General features: G+C 44.6%; 1 protein-coding gene across 3 annotated transcripts in view; it reads right to left on the bottom strand.

Annotated features, from left to right (window-relative positions):
* Positions 1–15,860, bottom strand: part of ncam2 (neural cell adhesion molecule 2) — a 335,099-nt gene that overhangs the window by 97,462 nt on the left and 221,777 nt on the right. For all 3 annotated transcript variants that reach the window (XM_079495445.1, XM_079495443.1, XM_079495444.1), the window contains exon 3: positions 9,156–9,365. In XM_079495445.1, coding sequence (XP_079351571.1) covers positions 9,156–9,365 — 210 coding nt within the window. The remainder of the gene's footprint in view (positions 1–9,155; positions 9,366–15,860) is intronic.

Genomic DNA, 15,860 nt, shown 5'->3' with positions numbered 1-15,860 from the left:
CCTTGACACGAACACGTTTGGGAATCACTGTTCTAAATCTGTTTTTATGTCAGTGGTTCTCAAACTATTTCACGTCAAGGACCCTAAAGATTATATTATGTACGCCGACCCCCATCTGAAAATAAATATTTTGTTCCAGGGACCCCCCCCCCCCCCCCCCAGAAGCTGTGAACGAATATATATTCAAAGTTTTGCACACATTTTTCTACGTCCGAAACGTAAAAGTACTCATTATGAGTACTCAAATGAGCCTTGCATCTACCACGCAGAAAACATGTTGATGCTGGCGCACCGGTCGTGTACCCCCTGATTAATAACATCTAAACATGAACACACCGGTTGTGTACCCCCCTGATTAATAACATCTAAACATGAACACACCGGTTGTGTACCCCCCTGATTAATAACATCTAAACACCGGTTGTGTACCCCCCTGATTAATAACATCTAAACATGAACATGTAAACACTGGGGCAACGGTTGTGTACCCCCCTGATTAATAACATCTAAACATGAACATGTAAACACTGGGGCACTGGTTGTGTACCCCCCTGATTAATAACATCTAAACATGAACATGTAAACACTGGGGCACCGGTTGTGTACCCCCCTGATTAATAACATCTAAACATGAACATGTAAACACTGGGGCACTGGTTGTGTACCCCCCTGATTAATAACATCTAAACATGAACATGTAAACACTGGGGCACTGGTTGTGTACCCCCCTGATTAATAACATCTAAACATGAACATGTAAACACTGGGGCACTGGTTGTGTACCCCCCTGATTAATAACATCTAAACATGAACATGTAAACACTGGGGCACCGGTTGTGTACCCCCCTGATTAATAACATCTAAACACCGGTTGTGTACCCCCCTGATTAATAACATCTAAACACCGGTTGTGTACCCCCCTGATTAATAACATCTAAACACCGGTTGTGTACCCCCCTGATTAATAACATCTAAACACACCGGTTGTGTACCCCCCTGATTAATAACATCTAAACACCGGTTGTGTACCCCCCTGATTAATAACATCTAAACACCGGTTGTGTACCCCCCTGATTAATAACATCTAAACATGAACATGTAAACACAACAAACACCGGTTGTGTACCCCCCTGATTAATAACATCTAAACATGAACACACCGGTTGTGTACCCCCCTGATTAATAACATCTAAACACCGGTTGTGTACCCCCCTGATTAATAACATCTAAACATGAACACACCGGTTGTGTACCCCCCTGATTAATAACATCTAAACACCGGTTGTGTACCCCCCTGATTAATAACATCTAAACACCGGTTGTGTACCCCCCTGATTAATAACATCTAAACATGACACACCGGTTGTGTACCCCCCTGATTAATAACATCTAAACATGAACATGTAAACACACCGGTTGTGTACCCCCCTGATTAATAACATCTAAACATGAACATGTAAACACAACAAACATAGTACTCTTATTATGCATATCACATTCTCGCCGAGATATATTTTAGAGTTGAAAAGAAAAACAAAAAAATGGTTCAAGCCCATTAATTAGGATTCGAGTGCCAATCCTAACGAGCGAACATTCAAACCCTGTGTTTGGGCGGACACACACACACACACACACACACACACACACACACACACACACACACACACACACACACACACACACACACACACACACACACACACACACACACACACACACACACACACACACACACACACACACACACACACACACACACACACACACACACACACACACACAACGATTGAACTACAATCCCCAGAGGGAACTCAGTGACAGGTCGTCCCAGTCATCTCTTAATCACATCGTGCCCACTGTGATCCGGGGCGTATGCACTATGCATGTTGACAGCTAGATCCTGTCGATGTTTTTTCCGTTTACAGCCCGATGAGCACTGGTGCATAGAAGAGGACTTCTGCACACATTTAATTTCCCTGGGGGTATACAGTATAGTACAGTTGACTTCATAAATAAACATTCTTATACTCCTGGGGTACATTTATATACACCTACTGTATACAGACAGCTGTTCTTTCCAGAGGCAGAGGTGTAAGGAATATTATAGTAAGCCTACATAAACAAAGGTGTCTCAAAATATATATAAAGGTGCCTAAATAAATATCTAGATCGATGATAAATGAGTGAGAAGATAAATATAATGTTAACAAAATAAGAGTTTACACAAAATTAAGATAAATAAAGACGCATAAATGTGACACATAAGAGACAATCACATGTCTTAACCCATTTTGGGCGGGAACCCCTTTTGGTGTTTTAAACATTATGTTATAATTTAGCTATTGAAAAATAACAGATCTACAAGCTCATAGCGCGCCACCAAATGGCACGCTACGAGCTTGTAGGTCTGCTATTTTTGAAAAATCGAAGAACGACTTTAGAAGAAATTCATAGAATCGTTCCCAGGTCAAAATGGGTTAAAGCAAGTATAAGATTTATGTTAGTAGTCAACGCGTCAAATGCGACGTCTGACAATGGCTGACAACATTATGCCAATTTGTAGGAAATGTCCATACTGGCTCCATTGCATGATTGTCAATACTTTCATGTTGGTTCAATATGTATCATAAACCCACAGATACACCCATGCACTTTCACTTTAAAAAATAAATGACAAATAGCAAAAAATAGCAGATCTACAAGCTCGTGATCGGCTATACTTTGCTACTTTTGTACCACACCGCAGTATGGCGATCGAAGAAGGGCATCAATTTGCGGAAAAACATACAAAATTGAACTATGGAGATGAGGTTTCCGCCTGACAGCAACAATATCTCATCCCCCCCTCTCACCCCTTACTCCCCCCCCCTCCCTCCCTTCTGCTCGCTGGTTTTCGCCATTTGCATTTTGTCGATAGATTTAAACCTGTCTGCACCTTTACAATGAGTTCTGCCACCCCCTCGCCCACCATGCCCCCCCCCCCCCCCCCCCTGCATCTGACATCCATATGAAGCCATAAGCTTTTATCGTTGGTATTCATTTGTTTTCAATTCCTTCTACACTCTCGTTTTCAATATTTTTTTGTTTGTTTGTTAATTATGTATAAACTCTTCTCTCCCTCGCTTTCGTAGTTACAGGAATGAGTCATAGAAACATGCTTTCAACTTTGCAACTCTCTCTCTCCGCAGCAGATGACTGGTGGTGTCAACTGGTGAACTGAGAAGAAACTTGGCTCGTGCGGCACAAGGACTTTGTCTTTTGAAGTATTGCTCTGTGCTCGCCGAATGTCGAGGACAAAATGTCAAGTGTGCGTATGAGCTGTGCCAGTTTGCCTCTGAACCGTTGGTTCAGCTGAGACGCCGGGAGGAGTTTTCACTCTTTCCGTTTCTGCTGCCTCGCTTCCCGTTCCCAGCCAGCCAGCATCATCGGTTGGCGGCGCGCTGGTGTCACTGAGCCAGGGAAAGAAAGCACCTCTGAGTGCGAATGCCCGGCAAACAGTGATGATGAATTGTTTTGCATCCAATTAGATGAATCTTGTGAAATTCGAAATGGAATTTGAGCATCAATTAGACCCCATTTAGACTGGCAGCCAAATCTAGCCTGAATCAGAGCTGAGCCTGTGCCACATCCAGATTTGTTTAAATAAGTCTAAATGCAGACAGGTCACATACATACAATTCACAGAATTAGATTTTTCTCCAATTTGACTTGAGTCACATTCAGAGGTGGTTTCTAATCTGATTCAAATCTGATTTCAGGAGATCTGAATGCAACAACCTGATCTAACTCAGATTTTTTTTCTAGCGATGTCGCCTCACAGCTAGAAGGTCCTGGGTTTGATTCCCGTTGGGGACGCTGTGGGCGTGTTCTCTCCTACGCGTCATCAGTGCCCATACCCTAGGTGGGGTTGGTGAAAGGGCCTTTCTGTGTTGAGTTTGTATGTTCCTCCCGTGTCCCCTAGGGTAGGTACCCTCACAAAAAACATGCATTAATCCTGGTCTGCAGTGGTCTCTAAATTGCCTCCTCCTGGCCAGCCTTGATGGAGGGGAAAGGAACTGGGTTGGAATAACGTGTTCCTTCCATGTGCAACGTCCAACTGGGCAAACTCCCCCCCCCTGTCAGGTGAAAAGAAGCGGCTTGAACTCCTCATGCAGGGAAGGAAATATGAGATCAGTCGGTTACTCTCCCCAGGTTGACAAAGGGAGTGTAGCGCCAGGATTACATTAGATAATTGACACTGGCTGAAAAATGGGGTTTACTTGTGGAAAAAAAAAAAAGAGAGAGAACGCCACATTGTCACTGAAGGCTGCCTGTCTGAGCCCGTGTTCCCTTGACAGTGACAGGACTTATTCCAGACCAGCAATAATAACACTACATTAAACTGAAGAGAATGTTTCCTGTGTCAACTCATTAGTGTTAATTATTCCCAATGACTTTCTCTGTGCGCTTGTCTAATTGCACTCTCCCCCATTAACCCATTCTGGGCGGGAACCCCTTTTGGTGTTTTAACTAAGCATTATGTTATACTTTAGCTATTGAAAAATAGCAGATCTAGGTCTGCTATTTTTGAGAAATCGTGAAAATGCGGCACAAATCTTTGAATATATATTCTTTCAGAATATATATATTTTTTTAAATCAACGTCAGGCCTAAATGGGTTAAAATAGCAGGCTCTGACGACGGGAGCCACTCTTTATAACTTGCATGCACTCAGAAATATCCCAGATTTATCATCGCAGCGCACACAGGACGCCGGTTCATACATTATGCATGTCTAAAACGTACGTCTGTAATATTCAGCATTTAGAGGAGAAACAGTTCATTCATTATTCATTATGTGGTGGATCATATTTAATTGGTCATTGTTTGGTCGCCTTAACCCATTTAAGCCTGAAAAAAAGAATGTCTTCTAAATCCTGACAGTTTTCTGAAATACCTATGTTTCTAGGCCTATATCACTCAATATTTCATGTCAAGGACCCCAAAAATGATCTGTAATTGGCCTCCGACCCCCATCTGAAAATATGTTGTTCCAGGGACCTCCCCAGAAGCAAAGATTTGAGTTAAAGACGTTTGTTCTGAAAAAATATATTCCAAATTTGAGGCACATTTTCACGATTTTTCAAAAATAGCAGACCTACAAGCTTGTAGCGCACCACTCGTGGTGCTCTATGAGCTTGTAGATCTGCTATTTTTCAATAGCTAAATTATAACGTTATATATGTTTAAAACACCAAAAGGGGTTCCCGCCCTAAATGGGTTAATTCCTTTTGTTTTCCATGGCTGCATTCCCTTTGTTCTTTTGCAGATGAGAGATCAATAGAATTAGCAATCCTCTAAATGTTATTTATGTGTGTTATGTTCTGTGTGTCATAGTTTGAAATAATTTTGACATTAAATAATGTATTTGTTGTTGCCAACTTGCCTACTGGCTTATGAATTAGGTGCTTTGTATTTTCCATTTACCGTTTCTCTGTCAGAGCGGTCTCCTATCAAAATGTAATGGTCACTCACTTGGTCTATGTTGATTATTTCGTCAATGATTAATCGGTTTGGGTAAAACCAAAAGGATGCTTTGCATGGGCTCGTGACTCGTGCAAATATTGATATGAATGTGTTCATGTGCAGTGGTATAAAGTAACTAAGTGCATTTACTTAAGTATTTAAGTATTTCCAATTTCCAATTCTACGTGCAGGTCGTTCTGCGTGCAGGTCGGCCCGAGTATGACCTATTGACCCCTGCAGCTGATGCTGATTGGGGTCGGATAATCCAACAGACATCCTCAGCCACGCTCCAAAAGTGGCATCACCTGTCACTCATTAGTAGTCTAATCACTGTGTGAGGAGTGCATAGGCTATAGTTCCTTTTCTCCACAACGGACTTTTTCTCTTCTAAACCCCTTGTTGCTTTTCCCTGTGATGGTCACTCTGCAATAAGGTGAAACAGAACACAAAGATGAGTAGCCTATTTATTTTTTAACACGCAGCACCCCTCTCCCTCTCTCTCTCTCCCTCTTCCTCTCTCTCTCTCCCTCCCTCTCTCCCTCTCTCTCTCTCTCGTGTGCGCAATGTCTGTGACTGTGAGACTGTGACACAGACGTGGTCAATAATATATAGCATAAATAATAGGCCAAATATAACACTTTCCCTCTATCTGTGACCAGCTCCTCACACACCTACCTGGCAGGTTAAGCACCCAGATTAGCATTTCAATGCCTGATCTGCATGTGTACAAGGGACACCCCCCACCACCCACGGACAGTGGCGGGGGGTGGATGGGGGCTTTGATGCTGGGGGGTTGGATGGTTAGAGCGGCGCGATTGTATACACAGTCAATGCAAGACGAGAATTGTGCGAACTGGCGCGACCTGATGCGGCACAAACGGGACGAACCGAGGCGAATATATATTCAGGTCCAATTCCTCATGGGGGCCGAGATCCCTGGTCCAATTCCTCATGGGGGCCCTGGCCCCCCGGCCCCCACAGACTCTACGTCACTGGTCGGATTCCAGGAAGGAGGGGTCATTACAACCCTTGTGCTTTAAGTCAACAAATGTGCTGGACTCCAACGGCACCGTTCAATGTGCTGGACTCCAACGGCACCGCTCAATGTGCTGGACTCCAACGGCACCGCTTGGTACCGCTGGACTCCAACGGCACCGTTCAATGTGCTGGACTCCAACGGCACCGCTCAATGTGCTGGACTCCAACGGCACCGCTCAATGTGCTGGACTCCAACGGCACCGCTTGGTACCGCTGGACTCCAACGGCACCGCTCAATGTGCTGGACTCCAACGGCACCGCTTGGCGCTCAATTCACATTATGGTGGGATTTCCCACCACTGGCACGTTTATAGCATTGGTTCTCAAAGTGGTGGTCCGGGGACCCCTAGGGGTACTTGAGGGAGTTCCAGGGGGTCCCTAGCTAAATGATAGTTAGGAACCAAATGGACCCTTATGGGTCTGTAACTTAAATTAACAGTGATTTTACAATATAAATTGGGGTCCCAGAGATATAGAAATGCCATTAAATGGGGGGGGTCCGTAGCCTAATGCATGCCAAACTGGGGGTCCTTAAAATTAAAATGGTTGAGACTCAGAGTCACTGCTACCTAGAGCCTTAAAAATCTTCTCTCATGGGGGTCCGTCCGTGGCATATAGCTTTTCACATGGGGGTCTGCAGGCTAATAAATGTCTAAATGAAAATCCCCTGGTAGAAAACAGCTGAGAAAACTGACGTCACTCCCACTCCTAGACCAGGAAATGTATCTCGTTCCCCCAGGCTTTCATTTTTGAGCCGAATGCGAACGAAAGTAAAAGCCTGGGTATCGACTCTGATTTGATTTTTATTAAGGATCCCCATTAGCTGGTGCCATAGCAACCAGCTAGTCTTCCTGGGGTCCACATAAGAATAAACATTACAGTAGTAGACATACAATTACAAATACACATTTGTTGAAAAGTCAGTATTCAACTTACATTACAACAAAACAAAAAACACACAACACTTCACTGTATCAAATGGAATTTAATGCAACAGAGGTTTCGAGGCAGGTTATTCCAAAGTGACAATGATCTATAAATAAATTATCTCTTTAGAAATGTATATTTTGGGCGAGAGGTAACACAAGCTGCCCATTACTGGAGCCTCTAGTGTCGTCATGATCATGCACAGTATTACTAAAAACAATCTGTGAATTTATGAAAACAGGAGTTTTACTACTCATGACTGTTTTGAACAACACAAGAGTATTAAAAGATAACCAATTCTCAACTGTAAGCCAGGAGAGGCAGGCATGCATACGACTCACATTTGTTTGTCACACTCTGAGGCTATAGTGAAGCCTGGGTATGGACTCTGAGGCTATAGTGAAGCCTGGGTATGGACTCTGAGGCTATAGTGAAGCCTGGGTATGGACTCTGAGGATATAGTGAAGCCTGGGTATGGACTCTGAGGATATAGTGAAGCCTGGGTATGGACTCTGAGGCTATAGTGAAGCCTGGGTATGGACTCTGAGGATATAGTGAAGCCTGGGTATGGACTCTGAGGCTGTAGTGAAGCCTGGGTATGGACTCTGAGGCTATAGTGAAGCCTGGGTATGGACTCTGAGGCTATAGTGAAGCCTGGGTATGGACTCTGAGGCTATAGTGAAGCCTGGGTATGGACTCTGAGGCTATAGTGAAGCCTGGGTATGGACTCTGAGGCTGTAGTGAAGCCTGGGTATGGACTCTGAGGCTATAGTGAAGCCTGGGTATGGACTCTGAGGATATAGTGAAGCCTGGGTATGGACTCTGAGGCTATAGTGAAGCCTGGGTATGGACTCTGAGGCTATAGTGAAGCCTGGGTATGGACTCTGAGGATATAGTGAAGCCTGGGTATGGACTCTGAGGCTATAGTGAAGCCTGGGTATGGACTCTGAGGCTATAGTGAAGCCTGGGTATGGACTCTGAGGCTATAGTGAAGCCTGGGTATGGACTCTGAGGCTGTAGTGAAGCCTGGGTATGGACTCTGAGGCTATAGTGAAGCCTGGGTATGGACTCTGAGGCTGTAGTGAAGCCTGGGTATGGACTCTGAGGCTATAGTGAAGCCTGGGTATGGACTCTGAGGCTATAGTGAAGCCTGGGTATGGACTCTGAGGCTATAGTGAAGCCTGGGTATGGACTCTGAGGCTATAGTGAAGCCTGGGTATGGACTCTGAGGCTATAGTGAAGTCTGGGTATGGACTCTGAGGCTATAGTGAAGCCTGGGTATGGACTCTGAGGATATAGTGAAGCCTGGGTATGGACTCTGAGGCTATAGTGAAGCCTGGGTATGGACTCTGAGGCTGTAGTGAAGCCTGGGTATGGACTCTGAGGCTATAGTGAAGCCTGGGTATGGACTCTGAGGCTGTAGTGAAGCCTGGGTATGGACTCTGAGGCTATAGTGAAGCCTGGGTATGGACTCTGAGGCTATAGTGAAGCCTGGGTATGGACTCTGAGGCTGTAGTGAAGCCTGGGTATGGACTCTGAGGCTATAGTGAAGCCTGGGTATGGACTCTGAGGCTATAGTGAAGCCTGGGTATGGACTCTGAGGCTATAGTGAAGCCTGGGTATGGACTCTGAGGCTATAGTGAAGCCTGGGTATGGACTCTGAGGCTATAGTGCGAGTTACTTACGGTAGATCTCCAGCACCACGGTGGCCTCCTGGCTCCGCCCCGCACCGTCCGTGGCCTGGCAGCGGTAGATGCCGGCGTCCTCCGTCACGGCGTTGTAGATGATGAGGCGCGAGCGCGACGCCTCGGCGTGCAGCGCCACGCGCCGCGACGCCGCCATGCGCTCGCCCGCCGGGTTGAACCACTCCAGACGCACCACCGGCTCGCCGATGGCTGGGTGGGTGGGACGGGGTGGGGGGCGGGTTCAGAGAGAGAGAGAGAGGATGATAGGAAACGAAGAAAGAAAGAAGACAATCTTGAGTCTTGAGTGAATGAACATGCACAGTTGCACACTGGCCATTTTGGAAAGAACTTGGGTGGCCCGAGTTCCCCACTTCCTTCACAGGTGTTACCGCTGCTACTATAATGAAGGCTCTGTTCCATTCTGGTCAAATGGTGCGTGTTGGCTCACTGGGAACACTCTGCTAACACCAAAGTGTCCTTGAGTGGGTTCCAAATGGCACCGTACGGGTCTGTAACTGAGAGTGTACAATTGGTACCGTACTGGTCTGTAACTCTGAGAGTGTACAAATGGCACCGTACTGGTCTGTAACTCTGAGAGTGTACAATTGGTACCGTACTGGTCTGTAACTCTGAGAGTGTACAATTGGTACCGTACTGGTCTGTAACTCTGAGAGTGTACAAATGGCACCGTACGGGCCTGTAACTCTGAGAGTGTACAATTGGCACCGTACGGGTCTGTAACTCTGAGAGTGTACAATTGGCACCGTACGGGTCTGTAACTCTGAGAGTGTACAAATGGCACCGTACGGGTCTGTAACTCTGAGAGTGTACAAATGGCACCGTACGGGCCTGTAACTCTGAGAGTGTACAATTGGCACCGTACGGGCCTGTAACTCTGAGAGTGTACAAATGGCACCGTACGGGTCTGTAACTCTGAGAGTGTACAAATGGCACCGTACGGGTCTGTAACTCTGAGAGTGTACAATTGGCACCGTACGGGTCTGTAACTCTGAGAGTGTACAAATGGCACCGTACGGGTCTGTAACTCTGAGAGTGTACAAATGGCACCGTACGGGTCTGTAACTCTGAGAGTGTACAAATGGCACCGTACGGGTCTGTAACTCTGAGAGTGTACAAATGGCACCGTACGGGTCTGTAACTCTGAGAGTGTACAAATGGCACCGTATGGGTCTGTAACTCTGAGAGTGTACAAATGGCACCGTACGGGTCTGTAACTCTGAGAGTGTACAAATGGCACCGTACGGGCCTGTAACTCTGAGAGTGTACAAATGGTACCAATCCATCTGGTTCCATGTGTATACACTCTCAGAGTTATGGGGGTCCTTGAAGTAGGACCCCCATAAGGGAAGCAGCACAGAAGTAGGACGAGTTATTATGTGTGCATATTATAGACCATTCACTCTAGGGCTGTGAATCTTTGGGTGTCCCACGATTCGATTTGATTCGATTCCGATTCCGATTCTTGGGGTCACGATTTGATTCAAAATCGATTTTTTCGATTCAACTCGATTCTCAATCCAAAAACGATTTTCTATTCAAAATGATTCTCGATTCAATACATCAGGATTTCATCACAATCTACTCCAGACTTGAACTGAAGTGACTACAGTAACTTGAAAATGACTGAAGACATGATGTTTACTGTGATTAGGGTGAGCTTACAATTCATATCACAAACACCATGTAGTGAAAACTCCTGTAACTGTAACCAGAAAAATAAATCTAAAAAAAATGTTTGGAAATTATGAATCGATTTTTAATCGTTCATAACGGAATCGCGATTCTAATTCGAATCGATTTTTTTTGACACCCCTAATTCGCTCACTGGTGGTGGGGGCAATAAGAGAGATAGATTGTGCATTACATTCACCCATTCACACACACTTTCACATGCACCGATGGTGGATGAAACCATGCAATGGACCAACCTGCCCATCAGGAGCAATTAGGGGTTCAGAGTCTTGCTCATGGACACTTCCCAAGCGGCCACTCTACCCCTGAGCCACTGTCGCTGATAGCAGATATACAAGCTAAGAAGTTAGAACTCACAATGTGGCTATTTTCCCCAAATGTTTGCCTATAGAGGGTATGCGCATGCTTAAAGTGAGTGGCAAATCGAGTGGCAAAGCAACATGCAAAGTGAGTCTAACATTGTTTAACGTTGTTTAATGCAATCAGGTTGGACTTTTCTGTTTGTATGTATGGGCTGTCAAGGCCAGAAAGTAGTTTTTTGCCACTCAGTAGGCGTTCCTGCATAACTTCCTGGTTTGGTGATGATGTCACGCACATACCCTCTATTATGACATGACCAGAATAAAGTCTCCCAAGCCAGGCAACTCTTCCACAGTCTTGAGTGTGACCACGCCTTATAAAAACTGCGTACAGGAGTCACACTGTCATCTGCTATTCAGAAATTTCCATTTCTGCCAAGCAGCACGCTAGCCATGCAGGCTTCCACTAATTTGATTCACAGTAGGAATTATTTATGAGGCAGCATGCAAAGACGAAACTGAAGTGGGGTATAGGCGGGAATTCCACTTTATATTCTCTGCATTTTCAGCGCTGCAGAATACACACTTTTAGACAGAAGCATTTGAACATTTATGTGAGTCTGTCTCTCTAGAGACTACAGTTCATCACAAGGTTGAACACGGTGGAGTGGAGTCTATCTCTAGTCTGTCTCTCTAGAGACTACAGTTCATCACAAGGTTGAACACGGTGGAGTGGAGTCTATCTCTCTAGAGACTACAGTTCATCACAAGGTTGAACACACGGTGGAGTGGAGTCTATCTCTAGAGACTACGGTTCATCACAAGGTTGAACACGGTGGAGTGGAGTCTATCTCTAGAGACTACAGTTCATCACAAGGTTGAACACGGTGGAGTGGAGTCTATCTCTAGAGACTACAGTTCATCACAAGGTTGAACACGGTGGAGTGGAGTCTATCTCTAGAGACTACAGTTCATCACAAGGTTGAACACACGGTGGAGTGGAGTCTATCTATAGAGACTACGGTTCATCACAAGGTTGAACACACGGTGGAGTGGAGTCTATCTCTAGAGACTACGGTTCATCACAAGGTTGAACACGGTGGAGTGGAGTCTATCTCTAGAGACTACAGTTCATCACAAGGTTGAACACGGTGGAGTGGAGTCTATCTCTAGAGACTACGGTTCATCACAAGGTTGAACACGGTGGAGTGGAGTCTATCTCTAGAGACTACAGTTCATCACAAGGTTGAACACGGTGGAGTGGAGTCTATCTCTAGAGACTACGGTTCATCACAAGGTTGAACACGGTGGAGTGGAGTCTATCTCTAGAGACTACAGTTCATCACAAGGTTGAACACGGTGGAGTGGAGTCTATCTCTAGAGACTACGGTTCATCACAAGGTTGAACACACGGTGGAGTGGAGTCTATCTCTAGAGACTACGGTTCATCACAAGGTTGAACACGGTGGAGTGGAGTCTATCTCTAGAGACTACAGTTCATCACAAGGTTGAACACACGGTGGAGTGGAGTCTATCTCTAGAGACTACAGTTCATCACAAGGTTGAACACACGGTGGAGTGGAGTCTATCTCTAGAGACTACAGTTCATCACAAGGTTGAACACACGGTGGAGTGGAGTCTATCTCTAGAGACTACGGTTCATCACAAGGTTGAACACGGTGGAGTGGAGTCTATCTCTAGAGACTACAGTTCATCACAAGGTTGAACACGGTGGAGTGGAGTCTATCTCTAGAGACTACAGTTCATCACAAGGTTGAACACACGGTGGAGTGGAGTCTATCTCTAGAGACTACGGTTCATCACAAGGTTGAACACGGTGGAGTGGAGTCTATCTCTAGAGACTACAGTTCATCACAAGGTTGAACACGGTGGAGTGGAGTCTATCTCTAGAGACTACAGTTCATCACAAGGTTGAACACGGTGGAGTGGAGTCTATCTCTACAACAGTCTGTCTCTCTAGAGACTACAGTTCATCACAAGGTTGAACACACGGTGGAGTGGAGTCTATCTCTAGAGACTACAGTTCATCACAAGGTTGAACACACGGTGGAGTGGAGTCTATCTCTAGAGACTACAGTTCATCACAAGGTTGAACACACGGTGGAGTGGAGTCTATCTCTAGAGACTACAGTTCATCACAAGGTTGAACACACGGTGGAGTGGAGTCTATCTCTAGAGACTACAGTTCATCACAAGGTTGAACACACGGTGGAGTGGAGTCTATCTCTAGAGACTACGGTTCATCACAAGGTTGAACACGGTGGAGTGGAGTCTATCTCTAGAGACTACAGTTCATCACAAGGTTGAACACGGTGGAGTGGAGTCTATCTCTAGAGACTACAGTTCATCACAAGGTTGAACACGGTGGAGTGGAGTCTATCTCTAGAGACTACGGTTCATCACAAGGTTGAACACGGTGGAGTGGAGTCTATCTCTATCTCTAGTCTGTCTCTCTAGAGACTACGGTTCATCACAAGGTTGAACACGGTGGAGTGGAGTCTATCTCTATCTCTAGTCTGTCTCTCTAGAGACTACGGTTCATCACAAGGTTGAACACGGTGGAGTGGAGTCTATCTCTACAACAGTCTGTCTCTCTAGAGACTACGGTTCATCACAAGGTTGAACACGGTGGAGTGGAGTCTATCTCTAGGCAGTGGTGGAAAAAGTACTCAATTGTTTTACTCAAGTAAAATAATTAATACTGCAAATGTAGAAATACTCTGTTATAAGTAAAAGTCCGGAACTCTAAATTTACTTGAGTAAAAGTACAAACATATTGGTATCAAAATGTACTTAAAGTACCAAAAGTAGAAAGTACTCTTTTTTGCAGAATGTCTCATTTCAAGTTTTTAAAATTGTGAGCATTATTTTCAAATGGACAAAATGTATATAAATGTACAAGTGGTTAATGCATGTTTTCTAAGAACAATAATCAAAATCTATAATATAACCAGTAACTAAAGCTGTCAAATAGTAAAAGTACAATATTTGGATCTGAGATGTAGTAGATGGAGTAAGTAAAAGTACAGAAATTTGGAAATACTCAAGTACAAATACCTCAAAATTGTACTTAAGTACAGTACTAGGTAAATGTTCTTAGTGACTTTACAGCACTAGCTCTAGGTCTGTTTTATTTAGGTGTTACTGTGTGCCAGATCCAACTAAAGTTGGCATGCCAAACATGCCGGCTGTGAAAAAGCTCTCAGTACTGGATCATATCGATGTTACCCTTTTGTTCCAGACATGCTTGGCATTAAATGCAAGTGCAATAACCTGCTTTCCAATATGTTTCTCTGTGTCCATGTGTACAGTACATAGATCTTCTCTCAAAACCCCTGATGTAAAGCAGTAACAACCACATCATAACTCTGTTGGTTTCACAGCAAAAATTACAGATTAGTATACAGTAGTTTCAATGTACAAATTATAATTTTTTTGATATTATACTGTTTAAACTGATGACAGGTTCTAGGTCTAGGATCTTACCTATGATCCTAGATGACTATTTCTATGCATTTGATGTATTACCATGAACGTGTTTAACTTGCTTATTGTAAGTGTAAAGTCACCCTGGAACCCATTTTGTGCGGGAACCCCTTGTGGTGTTAGCATTATGTTATGCTTTAGCTATTGAAAAATAGCAGATCTACAAGCTCATAGCACGCCACCGAGTGGCGCGCTACGAGCTTGTAGGTCTGCTATTTAAAAAAAATCGAAGAACGACTGACATAGAAACATAGCTTTTTCAGAAAACTGTCAGGATGTAGAAGACATTTTTAGAAACAGGTCAAAATGGGTTAAGATCATCTGCTAAATGCCTAGATTGTAAGTGGTATTTCTCTGGATCCTGTAGACCAGGGTTTTTCAACCAGTGGTCCGGGGGGGCGGGGCGGGGGCCACCAGTGGTCCTTGAGGGGGTTCCATGCAGGTGCATGCAGGCTAAATGGTGGTCCGTGGCTCAAATGTAGAATAATAATGGACCTTGATTTGAAAAAGGTTGAAACCAGGGGGGCTGGGTTGGGTTCCCCAACTTTATCATGCCAGGGATCATCACTATAGCCTCTGGCTAGCCTCTGTTTGAGTGGTTAAACGGACAATAACATCTTGTGAATTGATACCGAATTCAAATGACAACCGCCCTCTCTATACACAATTATATATTCTTCCCTTTCCTCTCCTTTCCAGTCGGCCACCCTGCCAACACTCACATAGTCTAATTTCACACTCCCTCCCGCAGCTATAGCTGTTCAAGTGCTGACAGTTTACTGTGAAGGAGAGGTAGCTTACAATAGTTTTGTAGGAATACAATATCGTCTCAAACTTATGGATGAGAGTGCAGAGCATGAGGAGGAACTGAACGGCAAATGTAAACAACAGGATGACACGCTTATATGTATGCTGGATATGCCACACTTCTCCGGAGCTTTCCTAGGTTTATTTCACGTTTACGTGCTCAGTATCCTTAACGCATTTTGTGCGGGAACCCCTTTTGGTGTTAGCATTATGTTATGCTTTAGCTATTGAAAAATAGCAGATCTACAAGCTCATAGCACGCCACCGAGTGGCGCGCTACGAGCTTGTAGGTCTGCTATTTTTGAAAAATCGAAGAACGACTGACATAGAAACATAGCTTTTCCAGAAAACTGTCAGGATGTAGAAGACATTTTTAGAA

Source organism: Electrona antarctica, assembly GCF_951216825.1.
Source record: "Electrona antarctica genome assembly, chromosome: 24".
Lineage (NCBI taxonomy): Eukaryota > Metazoa > Chordata > Actinopteri > Myctophiformes > Myctophidae > Electrona > Electrona antarctica.
This window is presented reverse-complemented; position numbering and strand designations above follow the sequence as displayed.